At 46.1% G+C, this 27690-nt stretch overlaps 1 protein-coding gene across 1 annotated transcript in view; it reads left to right on the top strand.

Moving 5' to 3' along the window:
* Positions 1–27690, top strand: part of LOC110487223 (polycystin-1-like) — a 133268-nt gene that overhangs the window by 23821 nt on the left and 81757 nt on the right. The window contains 8 exon segments of the mRNA XM_036973073.1: positions 9069–9140; positions 9236–9307; positions 9987–10058; positions 12081–12244; positions 12438–12685; positions 15430–15690; positions 17768–17936; positions 18220–18406. Coding sequence (XP_036828968.1) covers positions 9069–9140; positions 9236–9307; positions 9987–10058; positions 12081–12244; positions 12438–12685; positions 15430–15690; positions 17768–17936; positions 18220–18406 — 1245 coding nt within the window.

Genomic DNA, 27690 nt, shown 5'->3' with positions numbered 1-27690 from the left:
GAAGGCTGGTCTTCTGGTGTCAGGGTTTATCACTCTGAAAGACTCCACTGGGTTCTGGACACCCTCGTCCTTCAGCAGACCACCTAACCTGGCTTTGAGATCATCCACCACGCCCATGTTGATGGCCCATGTTGATGGCCCATGTTGATGGCCCATGTTGATGGACCATGTTGATGGACCATGTTGATGGACCATGTTGATGGACCATGTTGATGGACCTTGTTGATGGCCCATGTTGATGGACCATGTTGATGGCCCATGTTGATGGACCATGTTGATGGCCCATGTTGATGGACCATGTTGATGGACCATGTTGATGGACCATGTTGATGGCCCATGTTGATGGACCTTGTTGATGGCCCATGTTGATGGACCATGTTGATGGCCCATGTTGATGGCCCATGTTGATGGACGCCTCCATGTGCTGCTTCAGCTGGGGACTGGTGAGGTCCGTGAAGCCTTTCAGATTCCCCTTCGGCGTTCTTCCCTTTAACAGAAACAACACACACACACACACACACACACACACACACACACACACACACACACACACACACACACACACACACACACACACACACACACACACACACACACACACACACACACACACACACACACACACACACACACACAGTGAAATGTCTGGCCATCTGTCTGTCTCCCATAATAAACATGTGAAGACTCCTCCACTGCATTTCCCTCCTTCTCCTCAAATCGTTCTATTGGGAAACGGATACACTGATTCTCACACTGAGAATCTGTCTTTAATCATCGGTTTTAATCATTGATTTCTCTCACATCCTAACAAGCTCTCGTCCTACCACACCAGGAATCTCCTCTCATCACCCTGCTGCTGAGCCAGCATGCCTGCTGCCTTCGCCCTCAGATTTAGTGCTTCCAGTCTGGTCACTGTCTTCCTCAACTCTGATGTGGCTTGAGGGAGGATCAGGTCATTCCTTTGCAGGGTGAGGCTCAGTCAGGACAGCTGCTCGGCAAACATGTCTGAAACAAAATGGCAGAACACACAAGAGAGTGCATTCTCCATTTCCCGCTTTTCTGAGGAAATAAACTGTCACCTGTCAATTACTTGATTCTGAAAGTTCATTTGAGTCTTGAACCTATGTTTTAAAACGAGTGTGGTATTACATTTCCTGTGTAAAACTGACCTTCTTTGCCCTTGAACTTCCGGCTGTTGTTGATGCTGCGGCCAGCTGCTCCATGTGCTGCCGACCAACGGAGTACTGGCCTTCGTCAGCGGCAAGGTCCTTGTCTTGTCCATAGCCGCAGGAACACTTCCAGGGCTCTGTGGACGTGGGGGATCCAACGAGTTCCCTTGACGCTAGACGGTGTGTATCCACACCGAGCTCTTCCCCGAGAACACAGAGCTCTTCCCCGAGAACACAGAGCTCTTCCCCGAGAACACAGAGCTCCTCCCCGAGAACACAGAGCTCTTCCCTGAGAACACAGAGCTCCTCCCCGAGAACACAGAGCTCTTCCCCGAGAACACAGAGCTCTTCCCCGAGAACACAGAGCTCTTCCCCGAGAACACAGAGCTCTTCCCCGAGAACACAGAGCTCTTCCCGGAGAACAAAGAGCTGTGAACACATAGCTCTTCCCCGAGAACACAGAGCTCTTCCCCGAGAACACAGAGCTCTTCCCCGAGAACACAGAGCTCTTCCCCGAGAACACAGAGCTCTTCCCCGAGAACACAGAGCTCTTCACCGAGAACACAGAGCTCTTCCCCGAGAACACAGAGCTCTTCCCCGAGAACACAGAGCTCTTCCCCGAGAACACAGAGCTCTTCACCGAGAACACAGAGCTCTTCCCCGAGAACACAGAGCTCTTCCCCGAGAACACAGAGCTCTTCCCCGAGAACAAAGAGCTCTTCCCCGAGAACACAGAGCTCTTCCCCGAGAACACAGAGCTCTTCCCCGAGAACACAGAGCTCTTCCCCGAGAACACAGAGCTCTCGTTTGGATTTTCAGTCTTCCATTTTAGATTCAGAAGATCGTACACGACAGACACCTCTGGCTCTTTCTTCTGAATGGTCAACAGCTCTAGTCTGTGGCAGTCAGAACAGAATCTTCCAAACGATTCACCGTCTCCCCCCCCCCCCCCCCCGTCTCTTGTGCCAACAGAAAACAATCATTCTGTGGTATTTACCATTCCAACACTTGGCGCACACAGACACACAGTATTGTTTAACATTCTCTGCTAGCAAATAAAACTAGATAGAGAATTTATTAGTTACAAACCTATGTGGCATACAGTGGATTGGGATTTAGAGCCAGTTTTATTTCTTCTTTAATCACCACAGCCGTTTTCAGCGGTGCTAACATAATTGCAAAAGGGTTTTCTAATGATCAATTAGCCTTTTAAAATGATCAACTTGGATTAGCTAACACAACGTGCTATTGGAACACAGGAGTGATGGTTGCTGATAATGGGCCTCTGTACGCCTCTGTAGATATTCCATTAAAAATCAGCCGTTTCCAGCTACAATAGTCATATACAACATTAACAATGTCTACACTGTATTTCTGATCAATTTAATGTTATTTTAATGGGCAAAAAATGTGATTTTCTTTAAAAAACAAGGACATTTCTAAGTGACCCCAAACGGTTGAACGGTGGTGTATGTATAAATATTTAGAATTTTACAGGCACTGCTTACCCTCACGTTGTGTGCAGTTCTCGTAGAGAGAGAGAGAGAGAGAAGTGGGAGAGAGAGAGAGAGGTGGAAGAGGGCGAGAGGTGGGAGAGAGAGAGAGAGGTGGGAGAGAGAGATGAAGAGAGAGAGAGAGAGGTGGCAGAGAGAGAGAGAGAGACAGAGAGGTGGGAGAGAGAGAGAGAGAGAGGTGGAAGAGAGAGAGAGAGAGAGAGGGAGGGGAAGAGGTGGGAGAGAGAGAGAGAGGTGGGAGAGAGACGAAGAGAGAGAGGGAGGTGGCAGAGAGAGAGGTGGGAGAGAGAGAGAGAGAGGTGGGAGAGAGAGAGAGAGAGAGAGAGACAGAGAGGTGGGAGAGAGATAGAGAGAGGTGGAAGAGGGGGAGAGGTGGGAGAGAGAGAGGAAGGGAGAGAGAGAGAGGAAGAGAGAGAGGTGGCAGAGAGAGAGAGAGAGACAGAGAGGTGGGAGAGAGAGAGAGGTGGAAGAGAGAGAGAGAGAGGGAGGGGGAGAGGTGGGAGAGAGACGAAGAGAGAGAGAGAGAGAGGTGGCAGAGAGAGAGGTGGCAGAGAGAGAGGTGGGAGAGAGAGGTGGGAGAGAGAGGGAGAGAGAGAAGTGGGAGAGGGGGAGAGGTGGGAGAGAGAGAGAGAGGAAGAGAGAGAGAGAGAGGTGGCAGAGAGAGAGAGACAGAGAGGTGGGAGAGAGAGAGAGGTGGAAGAGAGAGAGAGAGGGAGGGGGAGAGGTGGGAGAGAGAGAGAGAGAGGTGGGAGAGAGAGAGGAAGAGAGAGAGAGAGAGGTGGAAGAGAGAGAAAGGGGGAGAGGTGGGAGAGAGAGAGAGGTGGGAGAGAGAGAGAGAGGTGGGAGAGAGAGAGAGAGGTGGCAGAGAGAGAGGTGGGAGAGAGAGAGCGTGCCATTGGAACACAGGAGTGATGGTTGCTGATAATGGGCCTCTGTACGCCTCTGTAGATATTCCATTAAAAATCAGCCGTTTCCAGCTACAATAGTCATATACAACATTAACAATGTCTACACTGTATTTCTGATCAATTTAATGTTATTTTAATGGGCAAAAAAAAAAAAAGTGACCCCAAACGGTTGAACGGTGGTGTATGTATAAATATTTAGAATTTTACAGGCACTGCTTACCCTCACGTTGTGTGCAGTTCTCGTAGAGAGAGAGAGAGAGGTGGGAGAGAGAGAAGTGGGAGAGAGAGAGAGAGGTGGAAGAGGGCGAGAGGTGGGAGAGAGAGAGAGAGGTGGGAGAGAGAGATGAAGAGAGAGAGAGAGAGGTGGCAGAGAGAGAGAGAGAGACAGAGAGGTGGGAGAGAGAGAGAGAGGTGGAAGAGAGAGAGAGAGAGAGAGGGAGGGGAAGAGGTGGGAGAGAGAGAGAGAGGTGGGAGAGAGACGAAGAGAGAGAGGGAGGTGGCAGAGAGAGAGGTGGGAGAGAGAGAGAGAGAGAGGTGGGAGAGAGAGAGAGAGACAGAGAGGTGGGAGAGAGATAGAGAGAGGTGGAAGAGGGGGAGAGGTGGGAGAGAGAGAGGAAGGGAGAGAGAGAGGAAGAGAGAGAGAGGTGGCAGAGAGAGAGAGAGACAGAGAGGTGGGAGAGAGAGAGAGGTGGAAGAGAGAGAGAGAGAGGGAGGGGGAGAGGTGGGAGAGAGACGAAGAGAGAGAGAGAGAGAGGTGGCAGAGAGAGAGGTGGCAGAGAGAGAGGTGGGAGAGAGAGGGAGAGAAGTGGGAGAGAGAGAGAGGTGGAAGAGGGGGAGAGGTGGGAGAGAGAGAGAGAGGTGGGAGAGAGAGAGGAAGAGAGAGAGAGAGAGGTGGCAGAGAGAGAGAGACAGAGAGGTGGGAGAGAGAGAGAGGTGGAGGGGGAGAGCTGGGAGAGAGAGAGAGAGAGAGAGAGGTGGGAGAGAGAGAGGAAGAGAGAGAGAGAGAGGTGGAAGAGAGAGAAAGGGGGGAGAGGTGGGAGAGAGAGAGAGGTGGGAGAGAGAGAGAGAGGTGGGAGAGAGAGAGAGAGAGAGGTGGGAGAGAGAGAGAGGTGGAAGAGAGAGAGAGAGAGAGGTGGGAGAGAGAGAGAGGTGGAAGAGAGAGAGAGACAGAGGTGGGAGAGAGAGAGAGAGAGTTGGGAGAGAGAGAGAGAGGTGGGAGAGAGAGAGAGAGAGAGAGAGAGGTGGGAGAGAGAGAGAGAGAGAGGTGGGAGAGAGAGAGAGGGAGAGGTGGGAGAGAGAGAGAGAGGTGGGAGAGAGAGAGAGGTGGGAGAAAGAGAGAGAGAGAGAGAGAGGTGGGAGAGAGAGAGAGAGAGGGATAGAGAGAGAGAGAGGGGATAGAGAGAGTGAGAGAGAGAGGAGAGAGAGTGAGAGAGAGAGAGAGAGAGAGAGAGAGAGAGAGAGAGAGAGAGAGAGAGAGAGAGAGAGAGAGGTGGCAGAGAGAGAGAGACAGAGAGGTGGGAGAGAGAGAGAGGTGGAAGAGAGAGAGAGAGGGAGGGGGAGAGGTGGGAGAGAGAGAGAGAGAGGTGGGAGAGAGAGAGGAAGAGAGAGAGAGAGAGGTGGAAGAGAGAGAAAGGGGGGAGAGGTGGGAGAGAGAGAGAGAGGTGGGAGAGAGAGAGAGAGGTGGGAGAGAGAGAGAGAGGTGGCAGAGAGAGAGGTGGGAGAGAGAGAGCGTGCCATTGGAACACAGGAGTGATGGGTTGCTGATAATGGGCCTCTGTACGCCTCTGTAGATATTCCATTAAAAATCAGCCGTTTCCAGCTACAATAGTCATATACAACATTAACAATGTCTACACTGTATTTCTGATCAATTTAATGTTATTTTAATGGGCAAAAAAAAAAAAAGTGACCCCAAACGGTTGAACGGTGGTGTATGTATAAATATTTAGAATTTTACAGGCACTGCTTACCCTCACGTTGTGTGCAGTTCTCGTAGAGAGAGAGAGAGAGGTGGGAGAGAGAGAAGTGGGAGAGAGAGAGAGAGGTGGAAGAGGGCGAGAGGTGGGAGAGAGAGAGAGAGGTGGGAGAGAGAGATGAAGAGAGAGAGAGAGAGGTGGCAGAGAGAGAGAGAGAGACAGAGAGGTGGGAGAGAGAGAGAGAGGTGGAAGAGAGAGAGAGAGAGAGAGGGAGGGGAAGAGGTGGGAGAGAGAGAGAGAGGTGGGAGAGAGACGAAGAGAGAGAGGGAGGTGGCAGAGAGAGAGGTGGGAGAGAGAGAGAGAGAGAGGTGGGAGAGAGAGAGAGAGACAGAGAGGTGGGAGAGAGATAGAGAGAGGTGGAAGAGGGGGAGAGGTGGGAGAGAGAGAGGAAGGGAGAGAGAGAGGAAGAGAGAGAGAGGTGGCAGAGAGAGAGAGAGACAGAGAGGTGGGAGAGAGAGAGAGGTGGAAGAGAGAGAGAGAGAGGGAGGGGGAGAGGTGGGAGAGAGACGAAGAGAGAGAGAGAGAGAGGTGGCAGAGAGAGAGGTGGCAGAGAGAGAGGTGGGAGAGAGAGGGAGAGAAGTGGGAGAGAGAGAGAGGTGGAAGAGGGGGAGAGGTGGGAGAGAGAGAGAGAGGTGGGAGAGAGAGAGGAAGAGAGAGAGAGAGAGGTGGCAGAGAGAGAGAGACAGAGAGGTGGGAGAGAGAGAGAGGTGGAGGGGGAGAGCTGGGAGAGAGAGAGAGAGAGAGAGAGGTGGGAGAGAGAGAGGAAGAGAGAGAGAGAGAGGTGGAAGAGAGAGAAAGGGGGGAGAGGTGGGAGAGAGAGAGAGGTGGGAGAGAGAGAGAGAGGTGGGAGAGAGAGAGAGAGAGAGGTGGGAGAGAGAGAGAGGTGGAAGAGAGAGAGAGAGAGAGGTGGGAGAGAGAGAGAGGTGGAAGAGAGAGAGAGACAGAGGTGGGAGAGAGAGAGAGAGAGTTGAGAGAGAGAGAGAGAGAGGTGGGAGAGAGAGAGAGAGAGAGGTGGGAGAGAGAGAGAGGGAGAGGTGGGAGAGAGAGAGAGAGGTGGGAGAGAGAGAGAGGTGGGAGAAAGAGAGAGAGAGAGAGAGAGAGGTGGGAGAGAGAGAGAGAGGGATAGAGAGAGAGAGAGGGGATAGAGAGAGTGAGAGAGAGAGGAGAGAGAGTGAGAGAGAGAGAGAGAGAGAGAGAGAGAGAGAGAGAGGAGAGAGAGAGAGAGAGAGAGAGAGAGAGAGAGGGATAGAGAGAGTGAGAGAGAGAGAGAGGGAGGGGGAGAGAGAGAGAGAGAGAGAGAGAGAGAGAGAGAGAGAGAGAGAGAGAGAGAGAGAGAGAGAGAGAGAGAGAGAGAGAGGGAGAGAGAGGGAGAGACAGGGTACAGTGGTGACACCAGATAGGATCTCTCTCTCTGGTGGAGACCTCCAGGCTATATAATCATCCACTAGAATAGGAGGGCGACACAAGCACACTACTCCCCAATAGTGATGAGTTTAACAGAGCACCAGAATAGAACAGTGACCAAGCCACAAGGCCCCAAGACAGCCGCCAGACCCCCCCCCCCCCCCCCCCCTTCTCTTCAGTCTTTCTGGAAGATATGTTGCTCTCTCTCCCCCCCCCCCTCTCCCTCTCCCTCCCCTTCCCTCTCTCTCCCGCTTCCTCTCTCTCCCCTCCCTCTCTCTCCCCCCTCTCTCTTCCCCCTCTCTCTTCCCGCTCTCTTACAGAGCTCGTCTGGAATGTGCAGATTTTTCCTTTTGGGAATGGCCGCCCTTGCCTGCACACTCACTCACTCACTCACTCACTCACACACACACACACACACTCACACACTCACACACTCACACACTCATACTCACTCACTCACTCACTCACTCACTCACTCACTCACTCACTCACTCGCAGGGGTCTTCCTGTAGTCCCACAGAGCAGGTGTCTCCTTGTAGTTCCACAGAGCAGGTGTCTCCTTGTAGTTCCACAGATCAGGGGTCTTCCTGTAGTCCCACAGAGCAGGTGTCTCCTTGTAGTTCCACAGAGCAGGTGTGTCCTTGTAGTTCCACAGATCAGGGGTCTTCCTGTAGTCCCACAGAGCAGGTGTCTCCTTGTAGTTCCACAGAGCAGGTGTCTCCTTGTAGTCCCACAGAGCAGGTGTCTCCCTGTAGTCCCACAGAGCAGGTGTCTCCCTGTAGTCCCACAGAACAGGTAAAGCAGTGATCCTAGTGGATGTTCTGTGTCTGGACCCCGGGGGACTGTTGTTAATGGGGGTCCACGTCATCAGAACCCCGGGGGACTGTTGTTAATGGGGGTCCACGTCATCAGAACCCGGGGGACTGTTGTTAATGGGGGTCCACGTCATCAGAACCCGGGGGACTGTTGTTAATGGGGGTCCACGTCATCAGAACCCCGGGGGACTGTTGTTAATGGGGGTCCACGTCATCAGAACCCCGGGGGACTGTTGTTAATGGGGGTCCACGTCATCAGAACCCGGGGGACTGTTGTTAATGGGGGTCCACGTCATCAGAACCCCGGGGACTGTTGTTAATGGGGGTCCACGTCATCAGAACCCCGGGGACTGTTGTTAATGGGGGTCCACGTCATCAGCACCCGGGGGACAGTTGTTAATGGGGGTCCACGTCATCAGCACCCGGGGGACAGTTGTTAATGGGGGTCGACGTCATCAGAACCCGAGGGACAGTTGTTAATGGGGGTCGACGTCATCAGAACCCAGTGACCAGTTGTTAATGGGGGTCGACGTCATCAGAACCCAGGGACCAGTTGTTAATGGGGGTCGACGTCATCAGAACCCGAGGGACAGTTGTTAATGGGGGTCGACGTCATCAGAACCCAGTGACCAGTTGTTAATGGGGGTCCACGTCATCAGAACCCGAGGGACAGTTGTTAATGGGGGTCCACGTCATCAGAACCGGGGGACTGTTGTTAATGGGGGTCCACGTCATCAGAACCCAGTGACCAGTTGTTAATGGGGGTCCACGTCATCAGAACCCGGGGGACTGTTGTTAATGGGGGTCGACGTCATCAGAACCGGGGGACTGTTGTTAATGGGGTAACCGCTGCTTTGCTCCAGGGCAGAACAGTGGGTTATTCTACCTTGCCAGCTCGGGGATTAGAACCAGCGACCTAGCGGTTAAGAGTGGCCCGATGCTCTTAACCGCTAGGCTAGTGGCCCAACACTCTTAACCGCTAGGCTAGTGGCCCTACACTCTTAACCGCTAGGCTAGTGGCCCAACACTCTTAACCGCTAGGCTAGTGGCCCAACGCTCTTAACCGCTGTGTGTGTGTGTGTGTGTGTGTGTGTGTGTGTGTGTGTGTGTGTGTGTGTGTGTGTGTGTGTGTGTGTCTCAGTGTGTGTGTATGTGTGTATGCGTGTGTGTGTGTGTGTGTGTGTGTGTGTATGTGTGTGTGTGTGTGTGTGTGTGTGTGTGTGTGTTAACATTCTGTCTCCCAGTCAGTCAGTAATTGTAATGTTTTATTTCCCCCTTACAGAGATCTGTCCAGGAACCGTATCTCATCTCTGGAACCAAGTCTCTTTGATCAACTCACCTCCCTACGAGAACTGTGAGTATAGCTGGCTGTGTGTTTGTGTGTGTGCTTGTCTATGTCTGATAACTTATCTCCCTCTCTCTCTCTCTCTCTCTCTCTCTCTCTCTCAGGTATCTACAGGACAACAGAATCAGTGTTCTCCCCAGAGGGGTCTTCTGCTCCAGACCCCTGTTCTCTATACTGTATGTCACCTAGAGGGGGAGAGGGAGAGGGGGATGGGGGGGGGACTGAAAGGAGGAAGAGGGTGGAGAGAAAAATCAGTGTGGTTTAGTCTGTATTTAACTAGGCAGAACCCACAGGAGAGGTCTGGCTGTGCTGAGAGGAACACACACCAATCACAGAACCATTAAGCACAATTCTCCCTGCTCTGTCGGCTCTACTTTCAGATCTTTCTCCTTCTCTCCCTCCATCTATCTCTCTCTCTCTCTTCTTCTCTCTCTCCCTCCCTCCATCCATCATCTCCCTCTATAAACCAGTCTCAACCATCCTCTCGCCTCACCAAATGCCTCCACCCTCTCCTTCACAGCTTTCTTCTTGCCATCCAACCCCTCCATCTCTCTGCCACCCCTCCCCCCTCTCATTTCCACTCCTTTCTCGTCCCCCTTTCCTTTCCTCCTACAAGTCTGTTCCAGTGTTTTCCATCAGCCCTGTCCAAACCACCACACAGCCAGCCATTATGGAGGGTGGGAGGTTTAACTAGGGGAAGAGGGGCTATTTCATTTACATTTAATTGTACCTTTATTTTAGCAGGCAGGTCAATTCCAAACAAGGGTAGAATGTAAAGTGTGGAGGTTAGGAGGGCGGAGGTTGTCACGGTGATATGTGTCTGTCATCCTCTGTCTCGTTCTTTCTCTTTTTCAGAGATTTGAGTAACAACCAGATCACCACCATAGAAGAAGAAATATGTGATCATTTATTTAATTTAACAGAAATGTAAGTCAGAGCTCTCTCCTCTCCTCTCCTCTCCTCTCCTCTCCTCTCCTCTCCTCTCCTCTCCACTCCTCTCTCCTCTCCTCTCCACTCCTCTCCACTCCTCTCCTCTCCTCTCCTCTCCTCTCCTCTCCTCTCCTCTCCTCTCCTCTCCTCTCCTCTCCTCTCCTCTCCACTCCTCTCCTCTCCTCTCCTCTCCTCTCCTCTCCTCTCCTCTCCTCTCCTCTCCTCTCCACTCCTCTCCCTCTCCTCTCCTCTCCTCTCCCTCTCTCTCTCTCTCTCTCTCTCTCTATTCAATTCAAGGGGCTTTATTGGCATGGGAAACATGTGTTAACATTGCCAAAGCAAGTGAGGTAGATGATATACAAAAGTGAAATAAACTATCAAAATTAACAGTAAACATTGCACATACAGAAGTTTCAAAACAATGAAGACATTACACATGTCATATTATATATATATATATACAGTGTTTTAACAATGTACACATGGTTAAAGGACAAAAGGGAAATTAAATCAACATAAATATGTTTTGTATTTACAATGGTGTTTGTTCTTCACTGGTTGCCCTTTTCTTGTGGCAACAGGTCACACATCTTCTCTTTCTCTCTGACTTTCTGTCTTTCTCCCTTTGTCTTCTCTTTCTGTCTTCTCTCTTTCTCTGTCTTCTCTCGTTCTCTCTTGCTCTGTCTTCTCTCTTTCTCTCTTCTCTCGTTCTCTCTCTTTCTCTGTCCTCTCTTTCTCTCGTTCTCTCTTTCTCTGTCCTCTCTTTCTCTCGTTCTCTCTTTCTCTAACCTCTCTTTCTCTCGTTCTCTCTTTCTCTGTCCTCTCTTTCTCTGTCTTCTCTCTTTCTCTTTTTCTCTTCTCTCTTTCTCTCTCTTTCTCTGTCCTCTCTTTATCTCTCTCTTTCTCTCTTTCTGGTTAGGTGTGTGATTATGAAACATTTTCATCTCAGTCATGATGTTATACTGTCTGTCTCTATGTGGTATGTACTTCATTATAAACTGGCTGGTTGGAGCCCTGAATGCTGACTGACTGCCAGCTGTGGTATATCAGACTGTGAGAACAGCTCTTAGTCGCTGTATATTGGCCATATACCACACCCCTCAGGTCATATCGCTTCAATGTACATAGACTGTACCCACCCATAGACAGAGAGAATGTGTTGGTTTGATCTCTCTGTTATTTCTCTGTTTACATCTCCAACTGAAACAGAGACTAAAATAGACAGAGAGAGAATGTGTTGGTAGGATCTCTCTGTTATTTCTCTGTTTACATCTCCAACTGAAACAGAGACTAAACTAGACAGAGAGAGAATGTGTTGGTAGGATCTCTCTGTTATTTCTCTGTTTACATCTCCAACTGAAACAGAGACTAAACTAGACAGAGAGAGAATGTGTTGGTAGGATCTCTCTGTTATTTCTCTGATGTTTAGAATTCCACTATGAACTCACTCTCACACAAAGAACACTACTGTTAATTACACCCCTCTCCTCCCTCTCTTCTCTCCTCCCATCCCTCTCCTCCCTCTCTTCTCTCCCTTGTCTCTCACTCCCTCTTCTTCCTCTCTCTTAACTGTCTGTACCCAACCCTGTCCAACTCTCTCTCCCCTCCATCCACCTCTCTCCTCCCATCCCTCCCTCTCTTCTCCCATCCCTCTCCTCCCTTTCTTCCTCCCTCTCTCTTTCCCTCCCTCTCTTCTCTCCTCCCATCCCTCTCCTCCCTTTCTCCTCCCTTCCTCTCCCTTTCCCTCCCTCCCCCTCCTCTTCACTCCTCCCATCCCTCTCTTCTCTCCTCCCATCCCTCTCCTCCCTTTCTCCTTCCTCCCTATCTCTTTCTCTCCCTCCCCCTCTCCTCCCATCCCTCTCCTCCCTCTCTCTTTCCCTCCCTCCCATCCCTCCCTCCCATTCTCCTCCCTCTCTCTTTCCCTCCCTCTCCTCCCATCCCTCCCTCTCTTCTCTCCACCCACCCACCCCTCCCTCCCTTTCTCCTCCCTCCCTCTCTCTTTCCCTCCCCCCTCCACAGTGACTTAAGCAGCAACCCGTTTGTGTGTGACTGTAAGTTGTTTCGTCTGGTGAGCTGGCTTCAGGAGAGGGGAGTGCGGGTGCGTCACCCAGAGAACATGCTCTGTGTCCAACCGCCTGACCTGAGACACCAACCACTACTCAACGTGTCACTGCTCACCTGCGGTAAGACTGAGAGAGAGAAACACACACACACACACACACACACACACACACGTAGCAGTAATTGTTGAATTGATTGATCTGTGAACTGTGAACTGTGTGTCTGGAGAACAGTACACACAGTTGTTGTAATTCATTCATTTCTAGATGTATTGCTTGATTGATTGGTTGATTGATTAATGTCTTGTTTAACCAGGTCTGAACTATGCAGCCTGTCTGGAGGACAGTGACCACAGCGGAGGAGGCAGTGAGCTGGTCATCTTCTCTTCATCCACGCCGGGTAACTTCTCCCGGGAGGAGTGTAACTCTGTGTGTTACGGGGCCTCCCAACGCTACGGGGGCCTGGGGGCCCGGAGGGAGTGTCTCTGCAGCACCAACTATGAACCCAACCGCATCAGTGAAGCTCAGTGCTCTGCTGCCTGCACCAAGCCTCACGTCATGAAGGTGGACGGAGACTGGCTAACGACTTCCTCATTACCTTTTTCTTTGTTGTAACTTCCTGATTACTTCCTTGTTTTTGTTATAACTTCCTGATTACTTCCTTGTTTTTGTTATAACTTCCTGATTACTTCCTTGTTTTTGTTATAACTTCCTGGTGACTTTATTATTGAAAACTATTTACATTAGTACATATACAGTGTCTTCAGAAATTATTCACACCCCTTGACTTGTTCCACATGGTACAGCCTGAATTCTAACTTCCTCCTCATGTTGTTGTGGTACAGCCTGAATTCTAACTTCCTCCTCATGTTGTTGTGGTACAGCCTGAATTCTAACTTCCTCCACATGTTGTTGTGGTACAGCCTGAATTCTAACTTCCTCCACATGTTGTTGTGGTACAGCCTGAATTCTAACTTCCTCCACATGTTGTTGTGGTACAGCCTGAATTCTAACTTCCTCCTCATGTTGTTGTGGTACAGCCTGAATTCTAACTTCCTCCACATGTTGTTGTGGTACAGCCTGAATTCTAACTTCCTCCACATGTGGTTGTGGTACAGCCTGAATTTAAAATGGATTACATTGAGAATTTATTTCACTGGCCTACCCACAATAACCCATAATGTCAAAGTGTAATTATGTTTTTTGACATTTTTTACTAATTAATTAAAAATGCGAAGCGGACATGTATTGAGTCAATAAGTATTCAACCACGTTGTTACGACCAGACTTAAGTTCAGTCATAAAAATATGCTTAACAAGTTGAATAATAAGTTGCATGGATTCACTCTGTGTGCAATTATAACCTTTAACATGATTTTTGAATGACTACCTCATCTCTGTATCCCACACATACAATTATCTGTAAGGTCCCTCAGTCGAGCAGTGAATTTCAAACACAGATTCAACCACAAAGACCAGGGAGGTTTTCCAGTACAAAGAAGAGCACATATTGGTAGATGTGTATGTAATAATACATTGAATGTACCTTTTGAGTATGGTGAAGCTATTAGTTACACTTTGGATGGTGTATCGATACACTCAGTCACTATAAAGATACAGGCGGTATTTCCCAACTCAGTTGCCGGAGAGGTAGGAAACTGCTCAGGGATTTTACCATGAGGCCAATGGTGACTTTAAAACAGTTAGAGTTTAATGGCTGTGATGGGAGAAAACTGAGGATGGATCAACAACATAGTTACTACACAATACTCACCTAAATGACAGTGAAAAGTTCTGTTACATTTAAAAAAAAATCTAAAACATGCTTCCTGTTTGCAATACGGCACTAAAGTAAAATTGCAAAAAATGTGGCAATTTTCTTTACTTTGTCCGGAATACAAAGCGTTTTGTTTGGGGAAAATCCAACACAACACATCACCGAGTACCACTCTTTTTTAGGTTACTGCATCATGTTATGGCTATGCTTGTCATCAGCAAGGACTAGGGAGTTTCTTTTAGGATGAAAAGAAATGGAATAGAGCTAAGCACAGGCAAAATCCTGGAGGATTGAGTCAATCACCTGGTTCAGTCTGCTTTACACCAGACACTGGGAGATCAATTCATCTTTCAGCAGGACAGTAACCTAAAACTCATCCGCACTGGAGGTGCTCACCAAGATGACATTGAATGCATCTGGGAGGCCCAGTTACAGGTTTTTGTCATCAATCGGCTTGAAAATCTAATGCAAGACTTGAAAATGTCTGTCTAGCGACGATCAACAACCAACTTGACAGAACAAATATTGTACAATCCAGGTGAGCAAAGCTTTTAGAGACTTCCCCAGAAAGACTCACAGCTGTAATCACTACCAATCCAGGTGAGCAAAGCTTTTAAGAGACTTACCCAGAAAGACTCACAGCTGTAATCACTACCAATCCAGGTGTGCAAAGCTCTTAGAGACTTCCCCAGAAAGACTCACAGCTGTAATCACTACCAATCCAGGTGAGCAAAGCTTTTAAGAGACTTACCCAGAAAGACTCACAGCTGTAATCACTACCAATCCAGGTGAGCAAAGCTTTTAGAGACTTCCCCAGAAAGACTCACAGCTGTAATCACTACCAATCCAGGTGAGCAAAGCTTTTAAGAGACTTACCCAGAAAGACTCACAGCTGTAATCACTACCAATCCAGGTGTGCAAAGCTCTTAGAGACTTCCCCAGAAAGACTCACAGCTGTAATCACTACCAATCCAGGTGAGCAAAGCTTTTAAGAGACTTACCCAGAAAGACTCACAGCTGTAATCACTACCAATCCAGGTGTGCAAAGCTCTTAGAGACTTCCCCAGAAAGACTCACAGCTGTAATCGCTGCCAAATGTGCTTCTACAAAGTATTGACTCAGGGGGTGTGAATACTTCAGAAAATTATATATTTCTGCATTTCATTTTCAATAAACTTGCAAAATGATGTAAGAGCATGTGTTACCTTTGTCATTATGGGGTATTGTGTGTAGCTGGGTGAGAAAAAAATAAATAAAATCAATTTTAAAGGCTGTAACACAACAAAATGTGGAATGAGTCAAGGGGAACAAGTCAAGGGGAATAAGTCAAGGGGAATAAGTCAAGGGGAATAAGTCGAGGGGAATGAATCCTTTCTGAAGGCAGTGTCCATAGTAACGTACAGTACAGATGTAGCAGCTCTGTATTGGGATTTACAAAGTGATCCAACTGTGATCCTAAATGTAGCTGTCTTCTGATTGGTTAAAGCAGTGTGGTGGGACTAACTCCAACTTTGCTCTGATTTGGTTAAAGGAATGTGGTTGGACGTTGGCCCATGACGTCTTTGTGGTGGACTTCGCTGCGTCTCTCCCTCCTTTCCCTCCCGTCAGCGTCCACTCCTCCGCTCATCTGTCTATCCTCTCTTCGGTGACCCCTGTCACCCTCTCCTGGGACTTCGGTGACCTTTCACCCCGGGTCAACGCTACGGAAACGGTCGACATGACGACGCGTCATAAATACGCCGTCCCTGGGCGCTACCCTGTCAGTGTCACCGCCTGGGCCGGACCCAAGGAGGTAATTATTTAGTTCTATCATTCTAGAGGTAATTCTATTGTTCTATCATTCTATAGGTAAATCTATAATTCTAGAGGTAATTCTATCATTCTAGAGGTAATTATTTAGTTCTATCATTCTAGAGGTAATTCTATTGTTCTATCATTCTAGAGGTAATTCTATTGTTCTATCATTCTAGAGGTAATTCTATCATTCTAGAGGTAATTCTATCATTCTTGATGTAATTTTATTGTTCTATCATTCTAGAGGTAATTTTATTGTTCTATCATTCTAGAGGTAATTCTATCGTTCTAGTGATAATTCTATCGTTCTATCATTGTAGAGGTAATTCTATCGTTCTAGTGATAATTCTATCGTTCTATCATTGTAGAGGTAATTCTATCATTCTAGAGATAATTCTATCATTCTAGAGATAATTCTATCGTTCTATCATTCTAGAGGTAATTCTATCATTCCAGAGATAATTCTATCGTTCTATCATTCTAGAGGTAATTCTATCATTCTAGAGATAATTATATCATTCTAGAGGTAATTCTATCATTCTATCATTCTAGAGGTAATTATATCATTCTCTCATTCCAGAGGTAATTCTATCATTCTATCATTTTAGAGGTAATTCTATCATTCTCTCATTCCAGAGGTAATTCTATCGTTCTATCGTTCTATCATTTGAGGTAATTCTATCATTCTCTCATTCCAGAGGTAATTCTATCGTTCTATCATTTTAGAGGTAATTCTATCATTCTCTAATTTTAGAGGTAATTCTATCGTTCTTACCTTGAATGTTAAAGAGCTGAAAATCTTTTTAGTCTTGTACACTGTAAGTTACAGTGGGGCAAAAAAGTATTTAGTCAGCCACCAATTGTGCACGTTCTCCGACTGTAACGGCTTTCTTGAGGTGAAGGAGAGGCGGACCAAAACGCAGCGTGGTGGTTATTCATGTTTCTTTAATAAAGACTCTATACATGAATAAACTAACAAAACAATAAACGTGAGAAAACCTAAACCAGCCCTATCTGGTGCAAACACAGAGACAGGAACAATCACCCACAAACACACAGTGAAACCCAGGCTACCTAAATATGGTTCCCAATCAGAGACAATGACTAACACCTGCCTCTGATTGAGAACCATATCAGGCCAAACATAGAAATAGACAAACTAGACATGTAACGTACAATGCCCACTCAGATCACACCCTGACCAAACAAAACATAGAAACATACAAAGCAAACTATGGTCAGGGTGTGACACCCACTTAAAAAGATGATAGAGGCCTGTAATTTTCATCATAGGTAGACTTCAACTATGACAGACAAAATTAGAAAACAAATCCAGAAAATCACATTGTAGGATTTTTTATGAATTTATTTGCAAATTATGGTGGAAAATAAGTATTTGGTCACCTACAAACAAGCAAGATTTCTGGCTCTCACAGACCTGTAACTTCTTCTTTAAGAGGCTCCTCTGTCCTCCACTCGTTACCTGTATTAATGGCACCTGTTTGAACTTGTTATCAGTATAAAAGACACCTGTCCACAACCTCAAACAGTCACACTCCAAACTCCACTATGGCCAAGACCAAAGAGCTGTCAAAGGACACCAGAAACAAAATGTTGCCCAGCAACAGCCCCAAAACATCACTGCTCTAGAGGAGATCTGCATGGAGGAATGGGCCAAATACCAGCAACAGTGTCTGAAAACCTTGTGAAGACTTACAGAAATCGTTTGACCTCTGTCATTGTCAACAAAGGGTATATAACAAATTATTGAGATAAACTTTTGTTATTGACCAAATACTTATTTTCCACCATAATTTGCAAATAAATTCATTCAAAATCCTACAATGTGATTTTCTGGTTTTTATTTCCTAATTTTGTCTGTCATAGTTGATGGTGTACCTATGATGAAAATTACAGGCCTCTCTCATCTTTTTAAGTGGGAGAACTTGCACAATTGGTAGCTGACTAAATACTTTTTTGCACCACTGTACAGTACACACAATACACAAAAACCCATGCTTGGATGTGTGTGAATTTACCAGAATATGTGTGTGTGCTCGCACGTGTGTGTCCAGGTGTGTGCACGCAGGGAGGTGAGAGTGACTCTGCCCCCTCGGTTGGAGCTGCACTGCCCACCGCTGACCGTAGTCAATCAGAGCCTGGCGGTAAGACTGGTCAGCTGGGGGGGCGAGGGCGTGGCGGTGGACTGGAGGATCACTAAGGACGGACAGGAGGCCGCCAGAGGTCAGAACACACACACACACACACACACACACACACACACAGAAACACACACACACACACACACACACACAGAAACACACACACACACACACACAGAAACACACACACACACACACACACACACACACACACACACACACACACACACAGAAACACACACACGCACACACAGAAACACACACACATATCTGGAAGGAAATGGCACATAGAAACAGCACAGTATTTACAACAACATGGATCTCTCTCCTCTCGTCCACCCCCTGTCTATGCCCCCCCCCCCCAGCCACTCCATACTGTCCCAGGGATGCAGTGTTCCAATGCAGTGTTACGGACTCGTCCCAGTGCTTCCAGTTGGTTCCAGGGGAGTTCAGCTGGTCCGAGGCCAGGCGACAGTGCTCCTCTACAGGGGGAGACCTGGCCGTGGTCCGCACTGACCCGCTACGCAGACGGCTGGCAGACAGAGTCACACAGTGAGTAGTGGGAAGAGGAGGGGTGGGGGGCTGGTGTATGTGTGTGTGTGTGTGTCTGTGTGCGTGTGTGTGTGTGTGTGTGTGTGTGTGTGTGTGTGTTGTCACACATTAAGTTGGCTGGTGTAGATCTCTATCTGTTTCTCTGTTTATGGCTTCCTACAGTGAGACATAGTCACACACACACACACACACACACACACACACACACACACACACACACACACACACACACACACACACACACACACACACACACACACACACACACACACACACACACACACACACACATACATACATACATACATACATACATACATACATACATACATATATACACACACACATGTTCAAAGGCTTATTTTTATTGGCCAGTCTGAGATATGGCTTTTTCTTTGCAACTCTGCCTAGAAGGTCAGCATCCCGGAGTCGACTCTTCACTGTTGACGTTGACACGGGTGTTTTGCGGGTACTTTTAATGAAGCTGCCAGTTGGGGACTTGTGAGTCGTCTGTTTCTCAAACTAGACACACTAATGTACTTGTCCTCTTGCTCAGTTGTGCACCGGGGCCTCCCACTCCTCTTTATATTCTGGTTAGAGCCAGTTTGCGCTGTTCTGTGAAGGGAGTAGTACACAGAGTTGTACGAGATCATCAGTTTCTTGGCAATTTCTCGCATGGAATAGTCTTCATTTCTCAGAGCAAGAATAGACTGACGAGTTTCAGAAGAAAGTTCTTTGTTTCTGGCCATTTTGAAACTGTAATCGAACCCACAAATGCTGATGCTCCAGATACTCAACTAGTCTAAAGAAGGCCAGTTTTATTGCTTCTTTAATCAGTTTTCAGCTGTGCTAATATACTTGCAAAAGGGTTTTCTAATGATCAATTATCCTTTTAAAATGATAAACTTGGATTAGCTAACACAACGTGCCATTGGAACACAGGAGTGATGGTTGCTGATAATGGGCCTCTGTACGCCTCTGTAGATATTCCATTAAAAATCAGCCGTTTCCAGCTACAATAGTCATTTACAACATTAACAATGTCTACACTGTATTTCTGATCAATTTGATGTTATTATAATGGACAAAAAATGTGCTTTTCTTTCAAAAACAAGGACATTTCTAAGTGACCCCAAACTGTTGGTCGGTTGTGTAATAGACACTCTACTGTTTAGTTTATTTCTTGTTTTGGTTGTTCTTGTTTTTCTCCTCGTCTATCTTCCTCCATCTTGTCTTTCTGTTTAAAGAAACAATCTTGTGGTGTTTGTTTCATTCGTCCGTTGTTGACAAAGTCCCCAAAATGTTTTTTTTCCAGACATGTAACTTTTAAAATGCAGAAATCATCCATGTATGATTATATGATATATATGATTATAAGTATGATCAATTTTGTATTTTTAAATATATGAAATATGTAGAATATTGGCCTGTTGGGAACTACAACTCCCTACTACATCACATCGTTTGGCCTTGATCTGATTTATCTCTAGAGAAACTGAGCATTGAGCAGAAAATATTATAATTGAACCGACGTTGGTAAAGTAGTTGTTTCCATTTTTTTAATAAGAATAACAGAAATGTCAGTTAATTGCTCAGCGCTAGTAGCAGTTCAGAAGAAATGAGTTGTAATTAGTTGTAACACAGAGGATTGTATCTGACATCAGTGGGTGGTCCTGACTGTACAGCTAGAAGGTTTTATACCGTCAGAGGAATGAGGAAATATATTCAGAGGAAGTGTGATATGTTCTAGAATGTGTAAAGGAAGTGTGATATGTTCTAGAATGTGTAAAGGGAGTGTGATATGTTCTAGAATGTGTAAAGGAAGTGTGATATGTTCTAGAATGTGTAAAGGAAGTGTGATATGTTCTAGAATGTGTAGAGGAAGTGTGATATGTTCTAGAATGTGTAAAGGAAGTGTGATATGTTCTAGAATGTGTAAAAGAAGTGTGATATGTTCTAGAATGTGTAGAGGAAGTGTGATATGTTCTAGAATGTGTAAAGGAAGTGTAATATGTTCTAGAATGTGTAGAGGAAGTGTGATATGTTCTAGAATGTGTAAAGGAAGTGTGATATGTTCTAGAATGTGTAGAGGAAGTGTGATATGTTCTAGAATGTGTAAAGGAAGTGTAATATGTTCTAGAATGTGTAGAGGAAGTGTGATATGTTCTAGAATGTGTAAAGGAAGTGTGATATGTTCTAGAATGTGTAAAGGAAGTGTAATATGTTCTAGAATGTGTAGAGGAAGTGTAATATGTTATAGAATGTGTAGAGGAAGTGTGATATGTTCTAGAATGTGTAAAGGAAGTGTGATATGTTCTAGAATGTGTAGAGGAAGTGTGATATGTTCTAGAATGTGTAGAGGAAGTGTAATATGTTCTAGAATGTGTAAAGGAAGTGTGATATGTTCTAGAATGTGTAGAGGAAGTGTGATATGTTCTAGAATGTGTAAAGGAAGTGTGAAATGTTCTAGAATGTGTAAAGGAAGTGTAATATGTTCTAGAATGTGTAGAGGAAGTGTAATATGTTCTAGAATGTGTAGAGGAAGTGTGATAGGTTCTAGAATGTGTAGAGGAAGTGTGATATGTTCTAGAATGTGTAAATGAAGTGTGATATGTTCTAGAATGTGTAGAGGAAGTGTGATATGTTCTAGAATGTGTAGAGGAAGTGTAATATGTTCTAGAATGTGTAAAGGAAGTGTGATATGTTCTAGAATGTGTAGAGGAAGTGTGATATGTTCTAGAATGTGTAAAGGAAGTTTGATATGTTCTAGAATGTGTAAAGGAAGTGTAATATGTTCTAGAATGTGTAGAGGAAGTGTAATATGTTCTAGAATGTGTAGAGGAAGTGTGATATGTTCTAGAATGTGTAAAGGAAGTGTGATATGTTCTAGAATGTGTAAAGGAAGTGTAATATGTTCTAGAATGTGTAAAGGAAGTGTGATATGTTCTAGAATGTGTAAAGGAAGTGTGATATGTTCTAGAATGTGTAAAGGAAGTGTGATATGTTCTAGAATGTGTAGAGGAAGTGTTGGTCTAGCTGGTCCACGTGCAGACTGGCTCTGTGATGGGTGTGTGTTCTCTGTAGGACACACACACACACACACACACACACACACACACACACACACACACACACACACACACACACACACACACACACACACACACACACACACACACACACAGAGGGTTCTCTGTTCTGGTCTCTACCAGTCATATAAACACAGCTGCACCACAACCATAGGAGGAGTCCTCCACAGTTCACTCTGTGTGTGTGTGTGTGTGTGTGTTTGCCTCACTGCTCCACGCCCATCATTAATCTGAGGGCTGAGGCTCTGCTCTTAAGAGGGGGGTATGCTGTTAAAAAGTCTACAGACGGTTGAATCTCTACAGTATAGATGGACTACAGTCTACCTGGTTGAACATACAGTATAGATGGACTACAGTCTACCTGGTTGAACATACAGTATAGATGGACTACAGTCTACCTGGTTGAATCTCTACAGTATAGATGGACTACAGTCTACCTGGTTGAACATCTACAGTATAGATGGACTACAGTCTACCTGGTTGAACATCTACAGTATAGATGGACTACAGTCTACCTGGTTGAATCTCTACAGTATAGATGGACTACAGTCTACCTGGTTGAACATACAGTATAGATGGACTACAGTCTACCTGGTTGAACATCTACAGTATAGATGGACTACAGTCTACCTGGTTGAACATACAGTATAGATGGACTACAGTCTACCTGGTTGAATCTCTACAGTATAGATGGACTACAGTCTACCTGGTTGAATCTCTACAGTATAGATGGACTACAGTCTACCTGGTTGAACATCTACAGTATAGATGGACTACAGTCTACCTGGTTGAATCTCTACAGTATAGATGGACTACAGTCTACCTGGTTGAACATACAGTATAGATGGACTACAGTCTACCTGGTTGAATCTCTACAGTATAGATGGACTACAGTCTACCTGGTTGAACATACAGTATAGATGGACTACAGTCTACCTGGTTGAACATCTACAGTATAGATGGACTACAGTCTACCTGGTTGAACATACAGTATAGATGGACTACAGTCTACCTGGTTGAATCTCTACAGTATAGATGGACTACAGTCTACCTGGTTGAATCTCTACAGTATAGATGGACTACAGTCTACCTGGTTGAATCTCTACAGTATAGATGGACTACAGTCTACCTGGTTGAATCTCTACAGTATAGATGGACTACAGTCTACCTGGTTGGACATCTACAGTATAGATGGACTACAGTCTACCTGGTTGAACATACAGTATAGATGGACTACAGTCTACCTGGTTGAATCTCTACAGTATAGATGGACTACAGTCTACCTGGTTGAATCTCTACAGTATAGATGAACTACAGTCTACCTGGTTGAACATACAGTATAGATGGACTACAGTCTACCTGGTTGAATCTCTACAGTATAGATGGACTACAGTCTACCTGGTTGAATCTCTACAGTATAGATGGACTGCAGTCTACCTGGTTGAATCTCTACAGTATAGATGGACTACAGTCTACCTGGTTGAATCTCTACAGTATAGATGGACTACAGTCTACCTGGTTGAATCTCTACAGTATAGATGGACTACAGTCTACCTGGTTGAACATACAGTATAGATGGACTACAGTCTACCTGGTTGAATCTCTACAGTATAGATGGACTACAGTCTACCTGGTTGAACATACAGTATAGATGGACTACAGTCTACCTGGTTGAATCTCTACAGTATAGATGGACTACAGTCTACCTGGTTGAACATACAGTATAGATGGACTACAGTCTACCTGGTTGAACATACAGTATAGATGGACTACAGTCTACCTGGTTGAACATACAGTATAGATGGACTACAGTCTACCTGGTTGAATCTCTACAGTATAGATGGACTACAGTCTACCTGGTTGAATCTCTACAGTATAGATGGACTACAGTCTACCTGGTTGAACATCTACAGTATAGATGGACTACAGTCTACCTGGTTGAATCTCTACAGTATAGATGGACTACAGTCTACCTGGTTGAATCTCTACAGTATAGATGGACTACAGTCTACCTGGTTGAACATCTACAGTATAGATGGACTACAGTCTACCTGGTTGAATCTCTACAGTATAGATGGACTACAGTCTACCTGGTTGAACATACAGTATAGATGGACTACAGTCTACCTGGTTGAATCTCTACAGTATAGATGGACTACAGTCTACCTGGTTGAACATACAGTATAGATGGACTACAGTCTACCTGGTTGAATCTCTACAGTATAGATGGACTACAGTCTACCTGGTTGAACATCTACAGTATAGATGGACTACAGTCTACCTGGTTGAACATCTACAGTATAGATGGACTACAGTCTACCTGGTTGAATCTCTACAGTATAGATGGACTACAGTCTACCTGGTTGAACATACAGTATAGATGGACTACAGTCTACCTGGTTGAATCTCTACAGTATAGATGGACTACAGTCTACCTGGTTGAACATCTACAGTATAGATGAACTACAGTCTACCTGGTTGAATCTCTACAGTATAGATGGACTACAGTCTACCTGGTTGAATCTCTACAGTATAGATGGACTACAGTCTACCTGGTTGAATCTCTACAGTATAGATGGACTACAGTCTACCTGGTTGAATCTCTACAGTATAGATGGACTGCAGTCTATCTGGTTGAATCTCTACAGTATAGATGGACTACAGACTACACTCTTCTCTCCTCTTTTCTCTCCTCTTCTCTCCTCCTTCTCTGCTCTCCTCCTCTTCTCTCCTCCTCTCCTCTTCTCTCCTCCTCTCCTCATCTCCTTTTCTCTCCTCTCCTCCTCTCCTCTCCTCTTTTCCTCTCCTCTCCCCCTCTCATCTTCTCTCCTCCTCTTCTCTCCTCCTCTTCCACCTCTTCTCTCCTCCTCTTCTCTCCTCTCCTCCTCTCCTCTCCTCTTTTCCTCTCCTTCTCCTCCTCCTCTCCTCCTCTCCTCTCCTCTTTTCCTCTCCTTCTCCTCCTCTCCTCTCCTCATCCCCTCTTCTCTCCTCCTCTCCTCTCCTCTCCTCTCCTCTCTTTTCCTCTCCTTCTCCTCCTCTCCTCTCCTTCTCCTCCTCTCCTCTCCTCATCTCCTCTTCTCTTCCTCTCCTCTCTTCCTCCTCTCCTCTCCTCTTTTCCTTTCCTTCTCCTCATCTCCACTCCTCATCTCCTTTCCTCTCCTTCTCCTCCTCATCTCCTCTTCTCTCCTCCTCTCCTCTTCCTCTCCTCTCCTCCTCTCCTCCTCTCCTCTCCTCTCCTTCTCTCCTCTCCTCTCATCTCCTCTTTTCCTCTCCTTTTCCTCTCCTCCTCTCCTCTCCTCTTTTCCTCTCCTTCTCCTCCTCTCCTCTCCTCTCCTCTCCTCATCTCCTCTTCTCTCCTCCTCTCTTTTCCTCTCCTTCTCCTCCTCTCCTCTCCTTCTCCTCCTCTCCTCATCTCCTCTTCTCTTCCTCTCCTCTCTTACTCCTCTCCTCTCCTCCTCTCCTCTCCTCTTTTCCTCTCCTTCTCCTCATCTCCACTCCTCATCTCCTCTTCTCTCCTCCTCTCCTCTCCTCTCCTCTTTTCCTCTCCTTCTCCTCCTCATCTCTTCTCTCCTCCTCTCCTCTTCCTCTCCTCTCCTCTCCTCTCCTCTCCTCTCCTCTCCTCTCATCTCCTCTTTTCCTCTCCTTTTCCTCTCCTCCTCTCCTCTCCTCATCTCCTCTTCTCTCCTCCTCCTCCTCTCCTCTCCTCTCCTCTCCTCTCCTCTCCTCTCCTCTCCTCTCCTCTCCTCTCCTCTCCTCTCCTATTTTCCTCCTCTCCTCTCCTCTCCTCTCCTCTCCTCTCCTCTCCTCTCCTCTCCTCTCCTCTCCTCTTTCTCCTGCCTCCTCTCCTCTTTCTCCTGCCTCCTCTCCTCTCCTCTCCTCTTCTCCTCTCCATCTTATGTAAGAACTCACTTCTTCATTGTTTTCTTTTTGGCACAAAGACCTCATTTTCTCTCCCCTCTATTTTCCTCAGTTCTAGTTTTCTCCAGATGTGAGTGTTTGGCTGCTGGAGCCCTACAGAGAGAAGTTTGAAAAATAACAAGAGAATGTGTGTGTGTGTATCGAGAATAGGAGAAAGCGAGACGAAAAGAGAGAGAGGGAAAGCGGTAGAGACATTTGAAAAATAACAAGAGAAATGGGTGTGAGTGTGTAACGAGAGAAGAGAGTGTATAACAGCCAGCGAAAGAGATACAACCAATTGGAGAGAGAGAGAGAGAGAGAGAGACAGAGAGAGAGAGAGAGAGGGAGGGAAAAAGACAGAGAGAGAGAAGGAGAGAGAGAGACAGAGAGAGAGAGAGGGAGAGAGAGGGAGAGAGAGGGACAGAGAGAGACAGAGATAGAGAGGGAGAGAGAGAGACAGAGAGAGACAGAGAGAGAGAGAGAGAGACAGAGAGAGACAGAGAGAGAGAGGGAGGGAGGGAAAGAGAGAGAGAGGGAGAGAGAGAGAGACATATAGAGAAATGTCCTCCTGTGTGCTACCTATATCCCCCCAATAGAATCCCCATACTGTAATGAAGACAGATTCTCCATCCCGGAGGGGGAAATCAATCATTTCCAGGCCCAGGGACATGTACTAGTCTGTGGCGACCTAAATACCAGAACCGAACAAGAACCTGACACCCTCAGCACACAGAGGGACAAACACCTGCCTGCAGGTGACAGCATTCACTCCCCCATATACCCCCTAGGCACAACTATGACAACATAACCAACAGAAACGGGTCACAACTCCTGAAGCTCTGTCGCACGCTGGGTATGTACATAGTCAATGGTAGGCTTTGATGGGACTCCTATGGTAGGTACACCTACAGCTCATCCCTTGGCAGTAGTACTGTAGACTACTTTATCACTGACCTCAACCCAGAGTCTCTCAGAGCGTTCACAGTCAGCCCACTAACACCCGTATCAGACCACAGCAAAATCACAGTCTACTTGAACAGAGCAATACTCAATCATGAGGCATCAAAGCTTAAGGTACTGAGTAACATTAAGAAATGCTATAGATGGAAGGAATGTAGTTTGGAAACCTACCAAAAAACAATTAGGCAACAACAAATTCAATCCCTTTTAGACAATTTCCTGGGTAAAAAGTTCCACTGTAATAGTGAAGGTGTAAACTTGGCAGTAGAAAATCTTAACAGTATATTTGACCTCTCAGCTTCCCTATCAAATCTAAAAATCTCAAATAGAAAACCGAAGAAAATTAACAATAATGACAAATGGTTTGATGAAGAATGCTAAAAATCTAAGAAAGAAATTGAGAAACCTGTCCAACCAAAAACATAGAGACCCGGAAAACCTGAGTCTACGCCTTCACTATGGTGAATCACTAAAACAATACAGAAATACACTACGGAAAAAGAAGGAACAGCACGTCAGAAATCAGCTCAATCAGTCAACAGCAACCTTGGGAAAATCCTCTGCATTATTATTAACAGCAGACTCGTACATTTCCTCAGTGAAAACAATGTACTGAGCAAATGTCAAATTGTCTTTTGACCAAATGACCGTACAACAGACCACGTATTCACCCTGCACACCCTAATTGACAACCAAACAAACCAAAACAAAGGCAAAGTCTTCTCATGCTTTGTTGATTTCAAAAAAGCCTTCAACTCAATTTGGCATGAGTATGGAAAGTGGTGTTGGGGGTAAAACATACGACATTCTAAAATTCATATACACAAACAACAAGTGTGCGGTTAAAATAGGCAACAAACACACACATTTCTTCCCACAGGGCCTTGGGGTGAGACAGGGTTACAGTTTAAGCCCCACCTTCTTCTTCAACACTAGAACAGTAGAAAGAACTGCAGAACCCGGCCTCAACCTTCTAGAATCTGAAGTCAAATGTCTACTGTTTGCTGATGATCTGGTGCTTCTGTCACCAACCAAGGAGGGCCTACAGCAGCACCTAGATCTTATGCACAGATTCTGCCAGACCTGGGCCCTGACAGTAAATCTCAGTAAGACCAAAATAATGGTGTTCCAAAAAAGGTCCAGTCGCCAGGACCACAAATACAAATTCCATCTAGACACTGTTGCCCTAGAGCACACAAAAAACTATACATACCTTGGCCTAAAAATCAGCGCCACAGGTAACTTCCACAAAGCTGTGACCGATCTGAGAGACAAGGCTAGAAGGGCATTCTATGCCATCAAAAGAAACATAAATTTGAACATACCAATTAGGATTTG

The sequence above is a fragment of the Oncorhynchus mykiss genome, unplaced genomic scaffold (assembly GCF_013265735.2).
Source record: "Oncorhynchus mykiss isolate Arlee unplaced genomic scaffold, USDA_OmykA_1.1 un_scaffold_219, whole genome shotgun sequence".
In the NCBI taxonomy this organism is placed as follows: Eukaryota; Metazoa; Chordata; class Actinopteri; order Salmoniformes; family Salmonidae; genus Oncorhynchus; species Oncorhynchus mykiss.
This window is presented reverse-complemented; position numbering and strand designations above follow the sequence as displayed.